The sequence below is a fragment of the Pseudorasbora parva genome, chromosome 13 (genome assembly GCF_024679245.1).
Source record: "Pseudorasbora parva isolate DD20220531a chromosome 13, ASM2467924v1, whole genome shotgun sequence".
Taxonomy (NCBI): domain Eukaryota; kingdom Metazoa; phylum Chordata; class Actinopteri; order Cypriniformes; family Gobionidae; genus Pseudorasbora; species Pseudorasbora parva.
The window spans coordinates 30766808-30785861 of record NC_090184.1 but is presented as its reverse complement, the minus strand read 5'-3'; the positions used below and the strand labels follow the sequence as shown (position 1 = coordinate 30785861).

The 19054-nt window shown below is 37.8% G+C and overlaps 1 protein-coding gene across 2 annotated transcripts in view; it reads right to left on the bottom strand.

Annotated features, from left to right (window-relative positions):
- LOC137038903 (nephrocystin-4-like) overlaps nt 1-19054 on the bottom strand; it is a 219489-nt gene that overhangs the window by 15013 nt on the left and 185422 nt on the right. For both annotated transcript variants that reach the window (XM_067413911.1, XM_067413912.1), the window contains exons 17-20: nt 18481-18661; nt 9720-9851; nt 5969-6183; nt 3663-3889 (exon numbers count right to left, since the gene is read on the bottom strand). In XM_067413911.1, coding sequence (XP_067270012.1) covers nt 3663-3889; nt 5969-6183; nt 9720-9851; nt 18481-18661 — 755 coding nt within the window. The remainder of the gene's footprint in view (nt 1-3662; nt 3890-5968; nt 6184-9719; nt 9852-18480; nt 18662-19054) is intronic.

Below are 19054 nucleotides of genomic sequence, written 5' to 3'. Positions count from 1 at the left end.
GTCTTCAGTGTATCCTTGTTGGATATGTTGAAAACAGTAGTGCTGCAATTTTTTGTTTGTTTATGAAAACCATTTTTTCAGGATTTTTAGAAGAATAGAAAGAAATAATAGCATTTATTTGTAATAGAAATCTTTTGTAACATAAATGTCTTTACTGTCACTTGGATCAGTTTGGTAACAGTATATGCATTACAATAATTTGAGAGAGAGAGAGAGAGAGAGAGAGAGAGAGAGAGAGAGAGAGAGAGAGAGAGAGAGAGAGAGAGAGAGAGAGAGAGAGAGAGAGAAGAGAGAGAGAGAGAGAGAGAGAGAGAGAGAGAGAGAGAGAGAGAGAGAGAAATGGCCACAACAACTAGATAAGGGAATTCTCAGCTAAAAGAGATAATAAAATTCATCTAACTAAAAAAAAAGCGTCAGAAAAAAAACTTATATGAGCTACGGGACCCGACCTGTGAAGATGAAATGAAATAGGCAGAGAGAACGGAGCTGCTCTGCTAAAATCTGGTGTATCCTTTAACCTGCCGCTCCTATGGTTCAGCTTGTCCATATATAATGTGTGAGTGCAAGTGAGAAGCAATCTCTTCAGTAAAAATGACAGCGAGAGGTGACTTTAAAAGGTCGGCTTTGTGGCATACATCAGCAATACAAACACACGCCTGACACATCCTTTGAAAGAGAGGAGAGAAGCATCTATTCAACACAGATATACAAATGCAAACTCCAGATCTCAGGTATTTGTTTTCCTGGCACAGCTCTGTGCACACACTAGTGTTTTGGACTGACTCACTGGGTTCACGCACAAACACACTGCTCTGGGCGAGCGGTTACATCCATGACACATCGCAAAGTGCTTAGGTTTTATACCACAGCACAATGCAAGCTGGGAAGACATTCATTATGCAAACATACTTCACAGAGAAATACAGTAGGCTAAGATTATTTATCTTGTCCTAAAGCATAGTGTGAGCGTGTGGACTTTAGGCTACTAATGTCTTTCCTAATTAAAGGCTGAGAGATGCAGGGGTGTTCATGCTGTAATGTATTCCACCTCGTCCTCATAACTTCTGTCTCACTTTCTTGTGTTTCTCAAAGTGGAGTGTGCATCTATAGCTTCACAGAGAAAATCTGGACAGGGGGAGGGTATTTAACATTATGCTACGATTAAAATAAGATCGAATGAGGGGAATTGATTATTTATTCAGTGTTGTTTTCCTACCCCCCGGGAATTTCTTGGCCCCTGAAACACCCTGCTGAGGAAAACTCATTCATTCAGATGTTCATTTCAGACAAGGCTGTTCACACGTGAACTAAACATTGATCTATGCATAATTTGTTTTCAGGGCTGTAATGCCAGAGGCAAAGGCTTCGTTTGAACTTTGAGTGGACACAGTGCCTGCTGTGCATGATTAAAGTACAGGATTACTACAGTATGTACATATTAACATCAAAATGGTTTTCTTTGGGTATATGCATACTGTTCTGAGAACGGATACAAATTACTGAAGTGTCCAAACAATCAGAATTATTAATAAAAGTGTTATCACGATGTTGTTCTGATACATAATTTGGACAGCCATCTTAAGGGCTTACAAGAATCGTGTAGGAGAGGGCGTAGGAGAGATTGTTGAATAAAGTTATTTTTGTTTGCTTTTTGTGCACAAGAAGTATCCTCATTGCTTTATAACTTTAAGGTTGTACAACTGTAGACACAGGGACTATTTTAACAATGTCTTTACTACTTTTCCTGGCCTTGAAAGTGGTCGTTGTGTTGGTGTCTATGTGTGGTTGAAAGCTCTCGGATTTCATCAAAAATATCTTTATTTGTGTTCTGAAGATGAACGAAGGTCTTACAGGTTTGAAACAAAATGAGGGTGAGTCATTTATGACAGCGGTATAATTTTTTTGGCCGGACTCACCCTTAAATGGTTAGTTCACCCCAAAATGAAAATTCTATCAATAATTACTTACCCTAAAGTCGTTCGACACCCGTAAGACTTCATCTTCGGAACACAAATGAAGATATTTTTGTAGAAATCTGATGGTTTAGAAAGGCCTCCATTGACAGCAATGTCATTTCCTCTCTCAAGACCCATAAAGGCACTAAAGACTTCGTTACAAAGCCCATCTCACTACAGTGGCTCTACAATCATTTTATGAAGTGACGAGAATAGTTTTTGTATTAAAAAAATAACGACCTACTGACTTAACGACTTAGTGATTCAAGATTCGGATTGCGTGTCAAACTGCCAAACTGCTGAAATCACTTGACATTGGCGATCCGAATTCTGAATCAATACGCTGATTCATAACCATTCTAATCTTTGTTTTAATCACTCTTATTCTCAAGGATATTTGCCAGTCGCCAAGGAAGCGGAAAAGAGAATTAAGACGGCAACGCAACGGGCAAATCAACAAGACAAAAGTAAATATTGGAGTGGCCTTTCCAAGATGGAAAGAGCTCATGAGGAGCAACGATTTTAAAAAGAACGCCGACGTTGCCTGCTTTCTTCTCGACAGGTAATATTAATTCAGCCTATTTGTGTATATTGGAAGTTTTATTGTTGCTTGGCTAATTATATCATGGTGTGCTGTGCATAACACTAGAACGACGTCTGGATAGTTTTCCTCGTGTCAATGATGAAAAAGTATTGTTTACCTTGTAACATAAATCTGTGTTCTATGACTGATAACATGAGATGAATATTTGAATTGCATTATAATTTGTTTGCCTTACGCTAGTGATGTCGTACAATATACAGAATAACGATAGCACTGATAAAAGTTACTAAGATTAGCTTGCATTCGTCTGGGAACCTGATAGCTGATGTTAGCAATGAAATGGTAAAAAATAACGAAAACGTAAAACTACTATTCATTTTACATAGATTAATTTGATCATAGATCATTTGGCAAATTAAATAACTGCAAATTATAATAGTTTTTAAAAGTAACCTCATCACTAGAAGCAACACTCACCGAAGAGGTCGAACTGGAAGCCATAATCTTTGAATAAATCGGCCACCGTAGGAGTTGAAACGAAATCGAAATTGAGAGGAACAGAAACTATTATTCACTGGATGGTCATATACCTTTTCACCACTAGATGGGGGAAAATATCACACAGTGTAGCTTTAAAAATGGGCCCATCACTATATAAATCGTTATTTAGGGTTTTTTTTCCACACAAAAACTATTCTCGTCGCTTCATAAAATTATTGTAGGGCCACTGTAGTGAGATGGGCTTTTAATTACGTCTTTAGTGCCTTTTATGGGTCTTGAGAGAGGAAATTACATTGGTGCCAATGAAAGCCTTTCTGAGCTCTCGGATTTCAACAAAAATATCTTAATTTGTGTTCTGAAGATGAACAAAGGTCTTATGGGTGTCGAACGACATGAGGGTAAGTAATGATTGACAGAATTTTCATTTTTGGGTGAACTAACCCTTAAAGCACTATAATGATAATGTAACAAAGTTTTTCCAGACTTTTCCTCTAATAGGGTCTGTCCACAGATCTGGAAAAAGCCAGTCTAGGGCCTTACTGCACCATCATTTATCTAATTACAAGAATGATCAAACTAATGTTCTGATTTAATTAAAGGTAGCTTGGCCTGAAAAGGTTGACATCCACTGATCTACTGCATTCAAAGGCATGATTTCTCACCTGAGCTCTGGGTCATCACATTCAATAGTGACTGTCTGAGAAACGTTGAATGGATTCTTGAGCACAAATTCGAAGAACTCAGCTGTTCCGAGTGTGGCGTACAGAGTGTGTTTGGCAGTGATGGCCTGAGAGAGCATGTTGGTGATCTCCTGTGCTTTACAGCGTTCGCGATAGGCCTCGATCACACGCAGATCACGGGAATGCTGCACACGCTCTGTCCGATGCCTCTGAAAAAAAGTATTTAAAGAAATTCACACACCGAAAAACTGCACCAAAAAGACAGAGAAACTAATATAAGTGATTTGCCTGAAAGAGTAAAGTTAGGTTTTGATTTCATCATTCTCACAGAGTGGGAGGAACTGGTGAATAATGCAGCAGTTTCAGCTGTTTCATTGGGTTTATGGGTTTCATGAAGCTAAAATGAAGCTCATGTGTTGAAAGGAACACAATAGATCACCCCAGAAAATAAAAGTTTCATTATTTTTTACTCACCCTAACATATTTTAAAACCCATATGACTTATTTTCTTAGTTAATTTTTTGAAGAATATCATGGCTGTTGTTTTCCATAAAATGAAAGTGAAGGAAAACTAGAACTGTCAAGCTTTTAAATGACTAAAAACACAATAAAATGTCACCAGGGCTCGATATGAAACATGTTCATGTGCTTGTCCTTCAGACAGGTAAATCTGTAATTCACTTGTCCAAGTAAAATATTTCCTTGTCCGGAAAAAAGTGTGTGTGTGTTTGTGTTGTAAATATAATTTATTTTTAAGTAATATTCTCACCAGTGTTTAATCAGCTTTGACATACTTTAAATCTGCATATTTGTGATATTTTTATCCTTTATAAAGGGACTTATTAAAGCTATGCTTCAGGTTTCATATTATATTCTTAAATTTGATCTATACATTGAATTAAAATAAGACACTATAGGGCTGTTACCAATCAAATGAACTAATTTACACTGATAAATTACAACTGCATTAACTAATGTTATGAGATTTGTATTTTTGAATAAACAAAATAAATGTTGAAAAGTATATGAAACTAAACCTCTATTAGGTGGCAGCAGGTGAGTCTTAATGAGCGAGTCATTGAGTCATTAATTCAAACGATTCGTTCAAACGACTGATTCATTCAAAAATGAGGCAGTTGTTTATGAATAGGTCATTGAATCTTTGATTCAACTGATTCCTTCAAACACTGAATCATTCAGTAACACACTGTTGCTGTGAGACGCGTTGTGGTTCTGTAGTTTGGAACTTTGATGCTTGGAATCTTTGTTTGGAACCCATTTTCGCTGCTGAAATAGAACAAGCGTGAGAGTTGTTCAGTTCAACAGCGTGTTGTTACCGTCAGTTCATTACATTATATATATTCCATATCCACTATCAATCACCATTTACAATAAATTAAAGCAGAATTATCCTTGCATTTTGGTGATTCATTAGTTATTTTTTTGTTATTGGCGTTTTAATCAGGCTCTTGTCCGTTAGGCAAGTAAAATTATCTTTCACCTGTCCCTTCAAGAAATCCACTTGTCCCGGACAAGTGTTAATGTCGAGCCCTGGTCACAAAAGTGTTCCATATGACCCATGTAAGTAGCCTAGAAATCTAGACACAGCAGCACATCTAATCTGCCGCGAGTGTCGTCTAGCAACTCTCAATACAGTTCTGAACTGTAAAAAACAAACTCTGGTTACGTGCTACTAGTAAACACAGAAACTGGCGAACAGCGGTCTTTCGAATCAGCTTTGACCGTGACTCTGGACGACTTGGAGTTAAGCTTTACTCTGAGAAAAGAATAAAGAACGGCACTGAAGTCATTCTTAAAAAGGGAAGATGTGTTCACATTGCTCTGGTTGGTTGTAGCGCTATCCTATTGTGTGCAGAGAGAGTTTGAAAGACAGCCGTTTATCCGCCCCTCAGATTGAGCCCTGTCAATGGTGAGTTTCCAGACCAAACATCTTGATGTGGGTCTGGCTTGTCAGGCTACCATGTGAGAGGAACAGATGAAAATGTAACTCATTATTTACAGAAAATGATAATATTTGCCCTAGTCCACTTTGGCTCGTTCAGGAGATTTCCGATTTGTGAGTAAATGACTCTTCCGAGCTGATCTGGTTTGAAATGACATGAGAGTAAATACATTTTTTTGGGGGTGGACTATCCCTTTAATATCTTTAGATTGTGGTGTGAATGTCAGGATCACATTGTTCACAACTGCAGAGAATGTCACTCAGCTAATGCTGAGATAGACAGCTTTTCAATCCAGCTCAACAGAAAACTGTCCTTCTTTCTTACTAGGATGTTTGCGTTGTCCTGAAAAGGGGGCGGGGACTTCTGCTGCTCATGTTGACGGACAGCTGCCATTCTGTCAATCTTCCTCTGGCGTACTTCCTTCGCTTCGTCCTGCTGATACAGTGCGGCTCCACCCACTTCCCTCATGGTGCTTTGTAGCAGTCTGGCCAGCTCACTGTCAATTTCTGGCAATCGACGGGCTCGTCTGGCATTGTTTTCTGCAACACACACATATACACGCGCATAAACAACATCTTTCGCCCTACGAGACAAGCATGCTCTCTTTTCCGCACTTCCTCGGGGGCCACTTTTCAACCTCCATTTAGCCTAGAATCCATCTTCGTCTTTTCCAGTTATCCCTCCCACCAAATGAGACCTCCTTTCAAATATACCTGCTCTGAGCTTCACGCTTCAATGCGATTCAACATCACAACTAACATAATCCTGTGATTTAACGCCAATGAAGACAGAACGACAGAGGATCAAAAGATGCAGTATAAAACAGATCCTGCCAGTGTTTTTATCCTAAACCTAAATTCCCACTGTATTCCTCTACAGAAAAAGAGAGAGAGAGAGAGAGAGAGAGAGATAGAGAGAGAGAGAGAGAGAGAGAGAGAGAGAGAGAGAGAGAGAGAGAGAGAGAGAGAGCATTCTGGATAGCACTTGAGACAATTAAGGCCCGATATACTAATGGTGAAGTCCTTTTTCATCCTTCGCTTCGGGTAAAACAAAGTTCGAAAAAGTAGTGAACATCCAAGGTCGCCCACACTGCTAAGAGTGCCATTAAGATGAAAATGTAAATATGTGCTTCAAGCTTTCCTTTCAATAACAAGATGAACATGCAACAAAATTGAGAAAACAGCAAGCATTTTAATAAATATTAGATACATTTAAGTGTGTTTAAAATGATGTTATGACGTTACTCTGTGTGTTTTCGCTCAGCGGCTGCTGTGACACTTGTTGCACACTGCTAAGAGTAAAGCGTCTCTGCAAACCAGAAACCGAAGGTAACGTGATTCTCTGAGACACTATGCTCAGACGTCCCGGCTCCTTGGTTAAAATAGCAATTTTCCCACAATTTACAAATAGTTGGAAACATTTAGGATATTGTAAGAACACTGAATAACACTGGCCTAGTAGTTTTCAGATATTTACAAAAAATACTACATAGTGCACCTTTAAAATCCAGCAGCATTACCATATTAAACACGAAAACTGTGTCAGTGTTTAATCAGAAATATAACTTCATTTTTTCACTTGCAGATGTCCGCTCTCAATGAACTGAACAGGAAAAAAATGAAGCAGAAAAAATTTCCACGTGAAAGAAGGTGGAGCCTCAGCGCACACCTTCCTAATATGTACTCGCCACGGACTAATAAAAAAACACTTGAACTTCGTTTCTGCTTGATTTTGTTCAAAATGACATCACAGCAGTTTGTTTTCGTTCTTAAGGCTTCTCTGTGATGAAAAAGAACGTTGAAGCACACCGCTTATCTCCATCTCATGAGGCTGACATACACATCCCTCCTGTAACTGTCCACTCGTGGCCCAGAGACATGTTGGAGCCACTGCTATCCTTGCAGGACGTGACATTATGTGACACTGATGTCTGCCACAGTCACAGGCAGCCTGCTCTTCAGTGTACAGATAAACAGACATGAAAACACATGAAAACAAAACCATTGAGGCCTGAAAAATACTCTACATTCAACGAGCTTCACTTCAGAATGGATTTTTACATGGGACATTAGGTGAAAAATGTCTTTACATTCAAACAAATACACAAACAAACAAAGAAATAAATCATAGGCATGCCGTCCATATAAGCAGTGAATGCCATTTGAGATTAGAGTTCTAATGAATTAACACTATAAATTCATTACCATTTGAGGTGTGAAATAAAGCTTAAAATTTGAAATTGAAGCTTAAAATGTAAAATGTGAATTCTCATTGATTTGCTGGCATATGGGGGATAGGCCAATTTCACACTTCCGGGTTTTTCGGCTTCTGGTATGGCCCACGCAGGGAAAAAACATTTTTTTTTTGCCACAGCGATAGCTGAGCCTAACAGAAGCAGTTTGGGAATCAAAGTCTTTGTACAAAATAAATATCAGGAAAATGTTTGAACTGATTAATTGGTGAGACTATAAAGCTCTAATTAAGAGCTACATTTAGGAACTAGTCTGAAATGGTGGCGTTTAACTTGGTTATATCCTTCTCTGTGTCTGTTTGCTTTGGCCGTGTATTATCACACTCCAAACAGTGTTTTTTTGCACTGTGCTGGGGAATTCCTTGGCTGGCAGCTCCCTTCTAACACAGATCTGATCCGCTGATTCATAATGAGAAGCAGGACCATTCGCACCCTGGACGTGTATATGTTTCTGGATATATCTATCATTAACAGCAACACTTCTGTCATCTCTCAATGACATTTTATCTCATTCACTCACATATGCTCCTGTCGTCATCATCTTAAAATATGTAAATATGCACAGCCTTAACAAAACCATTAGTAGCAGTATAGCTGTTGCACATTTCATAGTGGCTTTGCTTACTATAGATTAATGTAAAGACTAATGTATGTTAATGTGGTCTTGAAAATAAATGTCTAAGTTTCAGAATTTAAATCGGTCAGGATTATTTATACTAAACGCTTGAAGCATATACATTTCAAGCAAGTGTTAAACTCAACAATGTTATATAACTAATCCTGACAGAAATATTTTATATACATATATATATATTTAGTGCAGTATGAGTTAAAGTACGGCCTGTGATGTCATCAACAAACAGTAGAGAAATGTTCTCTCATTCCAAGCAAAAACAATTAATACTCTATCCTAACTATGCATGATTATACAGTTTATCCATTCAGAAAAAAATACTTTTTGGGTCATAACCCACCAGCTCTGCCCAAGTAATACGAAAATGCTTCTAGCTATGCAAGTTCGATTTCACACATCGCTGCATTCTAAAATGTGTCAGAATGCAATTCCTAATGCAATTCAAATACATGCTGCATTCTCTATTGCTGCAAAGGATTCTATAACGGCCATTAGCGTAAATAGTTATCTTGTAATGTCTAATTCATGTATACTGACATGGCAGAAGAAGTTTAAAGACAATCTTGTAATGCAGGATAGTTAAAGTTTGTAAAAGCACATTTAGTGTAATGGCACAATATTTGAAGGTCAGGTTTGTTTCTGCTACAGAAGTGCAAGATCGCACATTAACCATGTAAAACAACATCACCCATATGCAATTCAGTGGCCATTCTCATGTTCCAGGCCTGAGGATTAATGTCTTATACAACGAGGTAATGAAAAGAATAATATTGTCTTATAAGGCGTATGCATACTACATTTTCATATGTCATAATACTGTGATCCTCTGTTGATCAGAATAAAAAGACTAATCCTAGCAACGCTGTAATCAGAGAAAGAGAGAGAGAGAGAGAGAGAGAGAGAGAGAGAGAGAGAGAGAGAGAGAGAGAGAGAGAGAGAGAGAGAGAGAGAGAGAGAGAGAGAGAGAGAGAGAGAGAGAGAGAGAGAGAGAGAGAGAGAGACAAGATAAATAAAAAATGACCACAACAACTAGATAAGGGAATTCTCAGCTAAATCCTTTTTCTGGAATTATCAGCAAATCCCACATGATATACTTTTAAAAATTCTCTAGAGCTCTAGAATCGCAGAGCTCTTGAGTTCTGGGGATATGAAGTCAAGCTCTGGTGCTTTAGAGAGATGATGTGCTATACCGTTAAGCTGGAGAACTGCTAAAGAAGGGACACTTCCTCCCGCAAAACCCTGAGAGGCATCGTTGGGCTGGATCACATGGGAGAGCGATGGAGGAAGAGCCAAAGAACTCTGGGAACTCGACACTCTGCCACCTGTTGGAAAGAGATAGAAATGAGCTCATTCCAAATCAGTTTAGTTTGGTTAAATTGAATTCACATTCATGTTAATGTAAAAAAGAAAAAAAAGAAGAAAAAAAAGATTTTTTTTAAACAGAGTATTTTTCTTATATTTGACCTTTATTCCACACAGCTGTCTCTACTGTTCTTTGAACGGCTTGTTTGCTTCCTGCTTCTAAGCCCATCCCTCCGAAAAACGCAATGGTCTTAGATTGGTTAGACGGCCAAATGTAGCTTCATGTATTTTTATTGGCGAAGTGCCAAGCACAGGTTGTCCGGAAATGCCAAGCCCCTTACCATTACGGGCAGAAGTCACATCTGGGGCAGTGTTTATGTTAATAACAAGGGTTTATGATGTCACCAACCCAGGAAGAAATTCGTTGTGGTCCAAACCAGACGTTTTTGTAGGCAATAAACCATAAATTTAAAAGACTATCTCCATTTGCATTGAACTTTCAGCGCTGTAACTTTGCAGATACTGTTTATGCACAAGCAGCAACATTACACACTAACTAAAGTTAAAAAAGTAAAATCATATGCAACCACCCCTTTAAGTTTACTAACTTATAATCTGGGTGATTACATGATCTAGTTTACTGACTCTTCAGAGACACTACCATTATATTTTGCCATTATTTTTTGGAAAACAAAAACTTTACATTCTGATATTAATCAGAAATGATTCATTGAATGTTCTTCAAACCAATGTATCGATACAGTAAATATGTCCTTAGACAATAAATCATTGTTCAATGTAGTGGTTAAAAATATACCCATTTTAAAATGTAACATTTTATATACAAATATAATCAATTTTGAAGTGATTTTATATATATATACAGAGAGACTGGCACTGGTGTCATTCGGTTGCATTGATGACGACTGTCACAATGCGACAAAGGAAGATGCATTGATTGGTGCCTTGCAATGAGAAACATTCTGTGGTCAAAGAGGACAGACAGGAATGTTAAACAGGGAGAGAAATGGAAAGATAGGCGGAGTAGTAAAAAGGAAAACAACAAAAACAATACTTATGCAGAAAAAACTGAAATGTTGGTTTAGGTGCATTCTCCTTGGCCAATGACCCTTATCTTCCCAGTTCTCTATCTCTCAACTGTGATTGCTGTGCACTGAGAGGCAGTGAATTGTCTAAACTGCAGTATAAGTGCTTTGCTCCCATGGGTTTCACAACAAGCATCAACCGCCCCAAACATTCAATGGGCTTTACCTGTGATTACTGACAGGTGAGAGCTGTAATTACAAGTCTGAGACACAGGTCAAGCACAGAGCAGGGTGATTGAAAGTGGGAGTGTGCGCGTGTTTCAGGGCACTGCCTGTGATTGATTGAAACTTCAATGAAAACAGTAATAGATGGATACATAAGTCAGACATCTACACATTAAACGCACACTTCTTTTGCCAAAAAGAAAACAACCAGAGACAAATGTTTCCACTCAACATTTAACTGAAGAGGATTTAATTTAAGAGCATGATGGTGTTTTGAGATGGTGATTGAGCGAGTGTGTGTTACAAAAAGGAACACTGCATTTGATTTGATGAGTGATTATTTATCATCACAAAAACATTGACATTAACACTGACTTGTATATGGGTTGTTATTATTATAACAGTTTGTAAATAATACATTTTATTTATTTATCTGGATGTTTTATATGGGATGTCAGCATTTTAATGGATGGAACTGGGTAAAATAACAAAATAAAATGCTTACATATTATATAAATGAAAACAAAACACTATATTGCTAAAATAGGGACAGGGACAGCCCCACAAATCATTGAATTCAGGTGTATAAAATCACTTCCATGGCACAGGTGTAAAAAATCAAGCACCAGGCAGTGCAGACTGCTTCTACAAACATTTGTGAAAGTATGGGTCGCTCTCAAGAGCTCAGTGAATTCAAGCGCGGTACCGTGATAGGTTTCCAGTCCAGTTGTGAAATTTCCTCACACGTCTAAATATTCCATGGTCAACTTTAAGTGGTTTTATAACAAAGTGAAAGCAATTGGTAACAACAGCAATTCAAAGCCACGTAAAATCACAGAGCGGGGTCAGCACATGCTGAGGCGCACAGAAGTCGACTTTCTGCAGTCGAGTCGAGTATAAGTCGAGTCAATAGCTACAGACTAGGGATGTCAATTTACAAATTCCCATGATTGATCAATTAAATGATTAATTGTAAGCAATAATACTGCAATATGTTTCTACAGCAGTGGCTTATAATCAACAGTAGGACAGGATGTGCAAATGCTGCTCAAAACGCCATGTTCCTCACCAAATAAATGAGAAGGGTTTTTAGGGGTATAGGATTGTAAAATGAGTCGATGTGATGATCATTTAATTAAACTTTACTTATTTAATAATCAAATAGAACTTCTATTACAATCTAATACGATTATCGATTTGTTATTGATTGTAACTTCGTTTGGCCTCCAGATTAGCTCAAGAACAGTGCATAGCAGCTGCATCCAAGCCTTACATCACCAAGAGCAATGCAAAGCGTCAGATGCAGTGGTGTAAAGAACGCCACCACCGGACTCTAGAGTAGTGGAGAAGTGTTCTCTGGAATGACGAATCACACTTCGCTGTCTGGCAATCCGATAGACAGTTCTGGGTTTAGCGGTTGCCAGGAGAACGGTACTTGCCTGGCTGCATTGTGCCAAGCATTTGGTGGAGAGTGGATTATGGTGTGGGGTTGTTTTTCAGGGGGTTAGGCTTAGCCCCCAGGTTCCAGTGAAAGAAACTCTTAATGCTTCAGCACACCAAGACATGTTGGACACAACCTGACCTCATGACCTCAACCCGACAGAACACCTTTGGGATGAATTAGAGCAGAGGCTGAGAGCCAGGCCTTCACGTCCAACATCAGTGCCTGACCTCACATACTGTACGTGTTTTTTAGAAGAATGGTCAAGAATTCCCATAAACACACTACCAAACCTTGTGGAAAGCCTTCCCAGAAGAGTTGAAGTTGTTATAGCTACAAAGGGTGGGCCAACTCCATATTAAACTCTACGGATTAAGAATGGTGTGTCATTGTACATGTAAAGTTATTGTACATGTAAAGGCAGGCATCCCAAAACTTTTGGTAATATAGTGTATATAAAATATTTTATTTATATCATACCTGATGCTGCTACTATATTTGGACATTCAGACTGTTATTATTATTAATATATATATATTTTTTGTAGAACTGGATACCAGCAGCACCTGAACCACCAACTGTTATGTTACTTAGAAAGCAGGCAAAAAAGCATCTAAATCCATAATTAAGGTGCTCCAGGCAGCACAATGAAAAATGTATTCAAGTAAGGTCAAAATAATTGAGGAGAAGCTGAATTTTTTCCCCCCCAAAATCAGAGATAGTCCTACCCAGACAGGATTAGATTTCACAATGGAGGCCCAAGTTAGTGGAAAAAAACGTAGAAAACACACTCCAAATTTTTACATTAGCACTAACCTTTATGACTTTTACACTATTTACATAAAGAACATATTCACTGATGAATAAAACATAAACAAATCCTGCAAAGTAGAGAACCCAGACTACACCTTCTGACCTGTGTGATCTCTCACACTGCATGTACATATTGCCGGATATTTAACAGTGCCAGACACATTTGAAAATTTTAATTTTCTGCATAAATTGGTACATTTATGTGATCTAAAAATATCAAGCAAACAAAAACAGTTTACTTAAAGATATGACACATGAAATGTTTTCATGCTTTTACTGAACACAACGTGTAAACATTCACAGTGCAGGGTGGGAACAAAGGGTGAATCTGTAGGCTAATGAATTCTCTAAAGGCTAATTGGAGTCAGAAGTCAGTAAGCCTGAAGTCTAAACAAGGAGACGAGATAGAGCTAACCCTATAACACACACACACACACACACACACACAAACGCGCATGCACGCACACACACACACACACACAGTTTGCTATTCACAAGAAGCATTGAGTGTGAACCATGCCCTTGGACAAAAGACATCTCAGAACGGCCAGGATTAAGCATAAAGTTGGAAAGGGTTATAAAAGTATCTCTAAAAGCTGTGAAGTTCGCCAGTACATAGTAAGAGAAACTATCAACAAATGGAGAAAGTTCAGGATCGCTGCTACTCTCCGTAAGAGTAGGCGTCCTGCAAAGATGAGTGCAAAACGACAGTTTGATGATGTTAAGAAGAGTCCAAGAATGTCCGTTAAAGACTATAGAAATATATGGAATATCATTGTAAATATCTCTGTTGACATGTTTACAACGAGTTTAACAATACATTGATATAGATCGATACATTGATCTAATGTCTAATGTTACGATGCATCGATGCCATGCGTTAAAAAATCGATACTATAGGCTATTTATATTTAAGAGGCACATTTGTTTTAACACTCTCCACATTTTCACACAATGTCAGTCTATGTATTATAGCCATGCATTATTTATCATTTATTACCTTTCAGAGTTGGAAGTTTATAATTCGCTCATGTTTAAAAACTTGCAAAAAGCGCACAAATAGGCCACTGAATTGAGTCTCTTTTACTTATTTTTGAGCTTCAGTAGATTAAAGTGTATGGTTTTGCAAATAAAGAGAATCGAGCTCTATGACTCTTCACACTGAAATTTAAAATAGTTAAAAATGCTCAATAAACTACTGCATAGGAGCGTTGTGCGCTGTGACTGCTGCTTCAATTGCATCATTATGCACACATTAGGCACATTTTAAGCCTAATATATAAAGCTTTTATATATTTTGATTGCAGTTGTGAGTTGTAACTGGTTGTGTAAAATAGGCACACAATATAATTTTGAAATATTGATATACTTCTGAATCGAATTGTATCGAATCTTGATGAAATGTCTGATTTACACCCCTAGTGTTTAACATATATTAAATGCTGTAGAAGAGATAAAAATGAAGATTATTCATTGCTTAACTAGATTGGATCAAGTTTTATGAACAATTTATGCAGAAATACATAGTAATTCTAACAAATCCCTCACATAATGTTTCACATCCAAAACACTGCGTTACATCCCATCAGCATTAGCTGAGCAAATGAAGGGTTAGCTGGATTGTTCTAAGAGAAAACAGCATTAATATTAAATTTAAAAAAATGTACATCTTAAGATATGTAGTCTCTTTATATGGCTGGAGTCTGCTCTTAGATTTCTCAAGTTCATAGCTCCCGCAAAAACAAAAACAAAAGTTTTCAGAAAAACCTCTCATGCATATACATACACAACCCAGAACTGTTTTGTACAATATTATTAACCGAAATGAGCTGTTGACCGTCCAAGTTTAATCCTTAAAACCTTGCTTAAAATATCAGAAATAGCATTCCGTTCTTCCTCAGCGGAACATATAGCTTTATACCTGCTGGTTGGACTGCATTATCTTTAGATGCCTCCATTAGACCACTATTTGCTTTGCAGAATACATTTCTATAGCTCTGGAAATCATTCAAATATGGAACACTTTTATCTGTAGTGGAGCACATGATAGGATTTCCATTAGGATGCACTTTCTCTTATCTATTAAATGTTGCTTTGTTTTAGAGGAGATAGACAGAAGTCTACATTAGACCCTGTTGCAAATGTATATCATTGTTTTTTGTATTTCTTACCATGAGAGGAGAGATAGGGGAATCGCTTGGAAATAATTGTCGAGGAAATGCGATTTTCTTTCCTTTTTCCCCCTCTCCCGTTCCCCAACTCACTTTTTCTCTGCTGAAATCTTCGCCACGCTTATCAAACGTTTGCAGATGAGCAGTGTGGGGGCCAGAGGCAGGCGAATTATAAAATCCTAATCTTCCCCCCCCCCTCCATCTGGCCCTGTGTCTCTCTCTCTCTGTTCGGTATAAAGGCATAAAGAATCCAGAGGTGATAGAGCCTGTTGCTACTGTGAGAAGCTTTTGACAGATGCACCAAAACACTCTGGATTCAGAGATGATGTTTAACCTGTTCCATTAGTGCCGAATTAAGTTATCAGTTTTTTTATGTGGATTTTCTGTTTGTTTAATTATTCACTTGTCTGTTCGCATCAAGCTGAAGTTAATTAAAGAGGATTTCATTAGGAGCTTTTCCAATGCGTTTTTGCATACAACGATGCCAATCATCACAAGTCCAATTACATAGAAGCTTTATTAATTCCCGACGACGTGACATGTCCTATCTGAGCAGAAAATTTCGAAACAGTGTGGGATCATAAAGTAAGACATCAATCCGTGTGTATTACCCAGAGCGGCAGACTAAAAACGTCCCACCTTATCAAAACTTGACTGAATGTATTCAATTGACCGATTAAGTCATTTAAAAGACATTTGTATGTATATAATAAAAGCCTTTTCCCACCAATCCCTCTTTCCACTGACCAATAATTGTCTTTGCTTTGACCTACTCAGTCCTCTGAGGTGCTTTAGACGGATAAACATCTCTGTAAGCCTTAGAGAGTTGAGTAAACCTCAATCTCTTGTTAATGGCGACCACTCATTAGGAATCAAATAAATGGGCAACGCATTAATCCCAGATTGAGATATGGCGTTGAGCAGCTTTTGAGCTTGCCTTGATTTGCCTGTTTTGAGTTAATTGATTCTGACCGCTGAGAGAAAGAGACAGAGGAAAGCTGATGGGTATCTGAGTGTTGGGTAATTTTGCAAGAAACACATGCATTTTCACTGGGCCTCTAAGAAGGAGCTTAAGCAGATAAACATGAAGACAGCCTTTGAATGGCTTTGATTCGGCTCGGATTTCCAGGGTGGAAAACAACTCAGATGTTTAAGGTCACTAATGACAGATGCTTCTTATGCCATAGTGACATCTTAGAGAGCCGCTTTCTTTGAAATATTCAGAGGAAACTTAAAGAAAAAGTGAGACATTTCTGCATTACTAGTAGTGTTGCCACGATACCAAAATTATGACTTCTATACAATACCAGACTAAAATACCTCGATACGATACTAAATCGATACCACGGTAAAAAAAAAAAAAAAAAAACGGTAAAAGTAATTTCATAATTTGACAACAGAACTTATTATTCCTTGTTTTTATTTTGTACTAAAAATTCACTTGGCCCTGGTTTTTGACCATTCCCTCCTCTTATTGCTATAATAACTAAATGCCAGTGTGAACATTCTTAGATCACATTATCAATCATATTATCCTTCACTAACCTTTCACTTCTGAATAGGCAAGGATGACCAAAATCTTATTTCATGATATGAGTAATTTAATATTTTTGAAATTTTATAATTATAATATAGAAATTTAAAAGCACAAAAAATGCTAATTATAAACTATATGACAACAGTGCATTATTTTTAATTTTTTTTAAAATAAATTAAATAATGAAATATAAAACTCCTTACTTAGTCTTCTTTCTATAATTTAACTATACACAGACCGTGCATATTTACATATTTTTTACCATTCAAACCCAAACAATAATCTGCGAAAAGAACTGAATCGCGATCACATGTCGTTTGAAAGGTGTGCGCGAGCGTGCTTCAGGTCAGAGTCCGGTAGCGTGAGCACGTTCCGCGGCGAGCGGAATAATATTATATATATATATTTTTAACTCTTCTATTTCCAATGGTTATTGAACAGTGGAAGCAGAGCTCTGCACACGTCCTGACACTTGCTGTCACACATTGACGCAAATTAAGAAATACAGCTCATATTAGCGCTGTCCTCAAATTACCGGGACTAATTAAATTCCATATCGTACCATTTGTAATAGGGTATTGCGTTTTTTTTTTCTAGTACCAATATATTGTGCAACTAGCCTGACAAGCCAGACCCAAATCAAGATGTTTGGTCTGGAAACTCACCATTGACAGGGATCAATCCGAGGGGCGGGATAAACGGTCATCTTTCAAACTCGTTGATAGATTAAACATTCGCTGTATCTGGTCGGCAAAACTCTGAACACATCTTAGTTTACTTCAGTGCCGTTCTTTGTTCTTTTCCCAGAAAAAAAGCTTAACTCCAAGTCTTCCAGAGTCGCGGTCAAATCCAATTCGAAAGACTGCCGTTCACCAGTTTCTGTGTTTACTAGAAGCACGCAAGCGCAACTTGGCCGTCATTATGTTAAGCCCTGCCCACCAACTCTATACACGATGTGATTGGCCCGACCAAAGTTTGGTTTGTACAGATCAGAAGTGTATTGAGAGTTGCTAGACGACACTCGTGGCAGATTAGATTTGCTGCCGCTAGGGTGCCTCTAGATTTCTAGGCTATCGTGCAACACTAATTACTAGTATCATCCATCCATCCATCCATCAACTAATTTTACTTCTACTTTCTTATTTTACACTTTTACTTCTGGTTTGCTGCCTTACTTTAAATTCAGGAATCAAATTGTAAGGCATTCTCAATTACATTCTGAATGGCACACAACCGTGACAAGCAGAGAAATATATTAATATCACCACAAACCAATATTTAAAAGTTTCTGGGAAATAATCTTACAAACGGTTTTCTTTTAATGGTCTCTGCATATTACACTAGAATAGTAGAGTAATAGTAGAGCTATTAAAAAAAATGACACATTACCATTGGTGGTTAGCACGTTATCCTTACCAACATTTCCAAGCCGCAAATGCAGAATTCCTTTTACGGTAGTGTAGACACTGATGGCTGGAGTGGCGCTGTGCTTGCTGTCATGCCTGCTGGCAAAGTTGGCATCCTGCAGGTACTCAGTAGTGATCACTTCCAGCTCATGGCTCACCTGGACGGCCGCACGGCCTTGACGCAGCATATGCTGCAGAAGTAAGCAACAAATATAAATATTAAAACTGTGAATTCAAATGTCTTAAATATAGTGTGATGCATTATAAAAAAGGAATGTGCTTAACATTTTCAATGTTTAAAAATGTGCTAAACAACAAGGCAATTCTTCATGCCCCCTGAATCAATTGTATTGATCATGTAGAACAAAAAGATAAACAAAAATAACCAGCAACTAAGACATCTGTTACAAACTACTGACAAATGCCAACTTCTGACGAACTCGTGGTTGTGTTTGAAGACTAAATGGACCCTTTGTTAATTCTGAAAAGGTCAGAATCCATGCTAAAGAGGAACAGTCCAATTATGTTGATGTGATTGTATCTATTTCTGGTCTTGTTTTGTTTTAACCTTTATTCAACAGCTG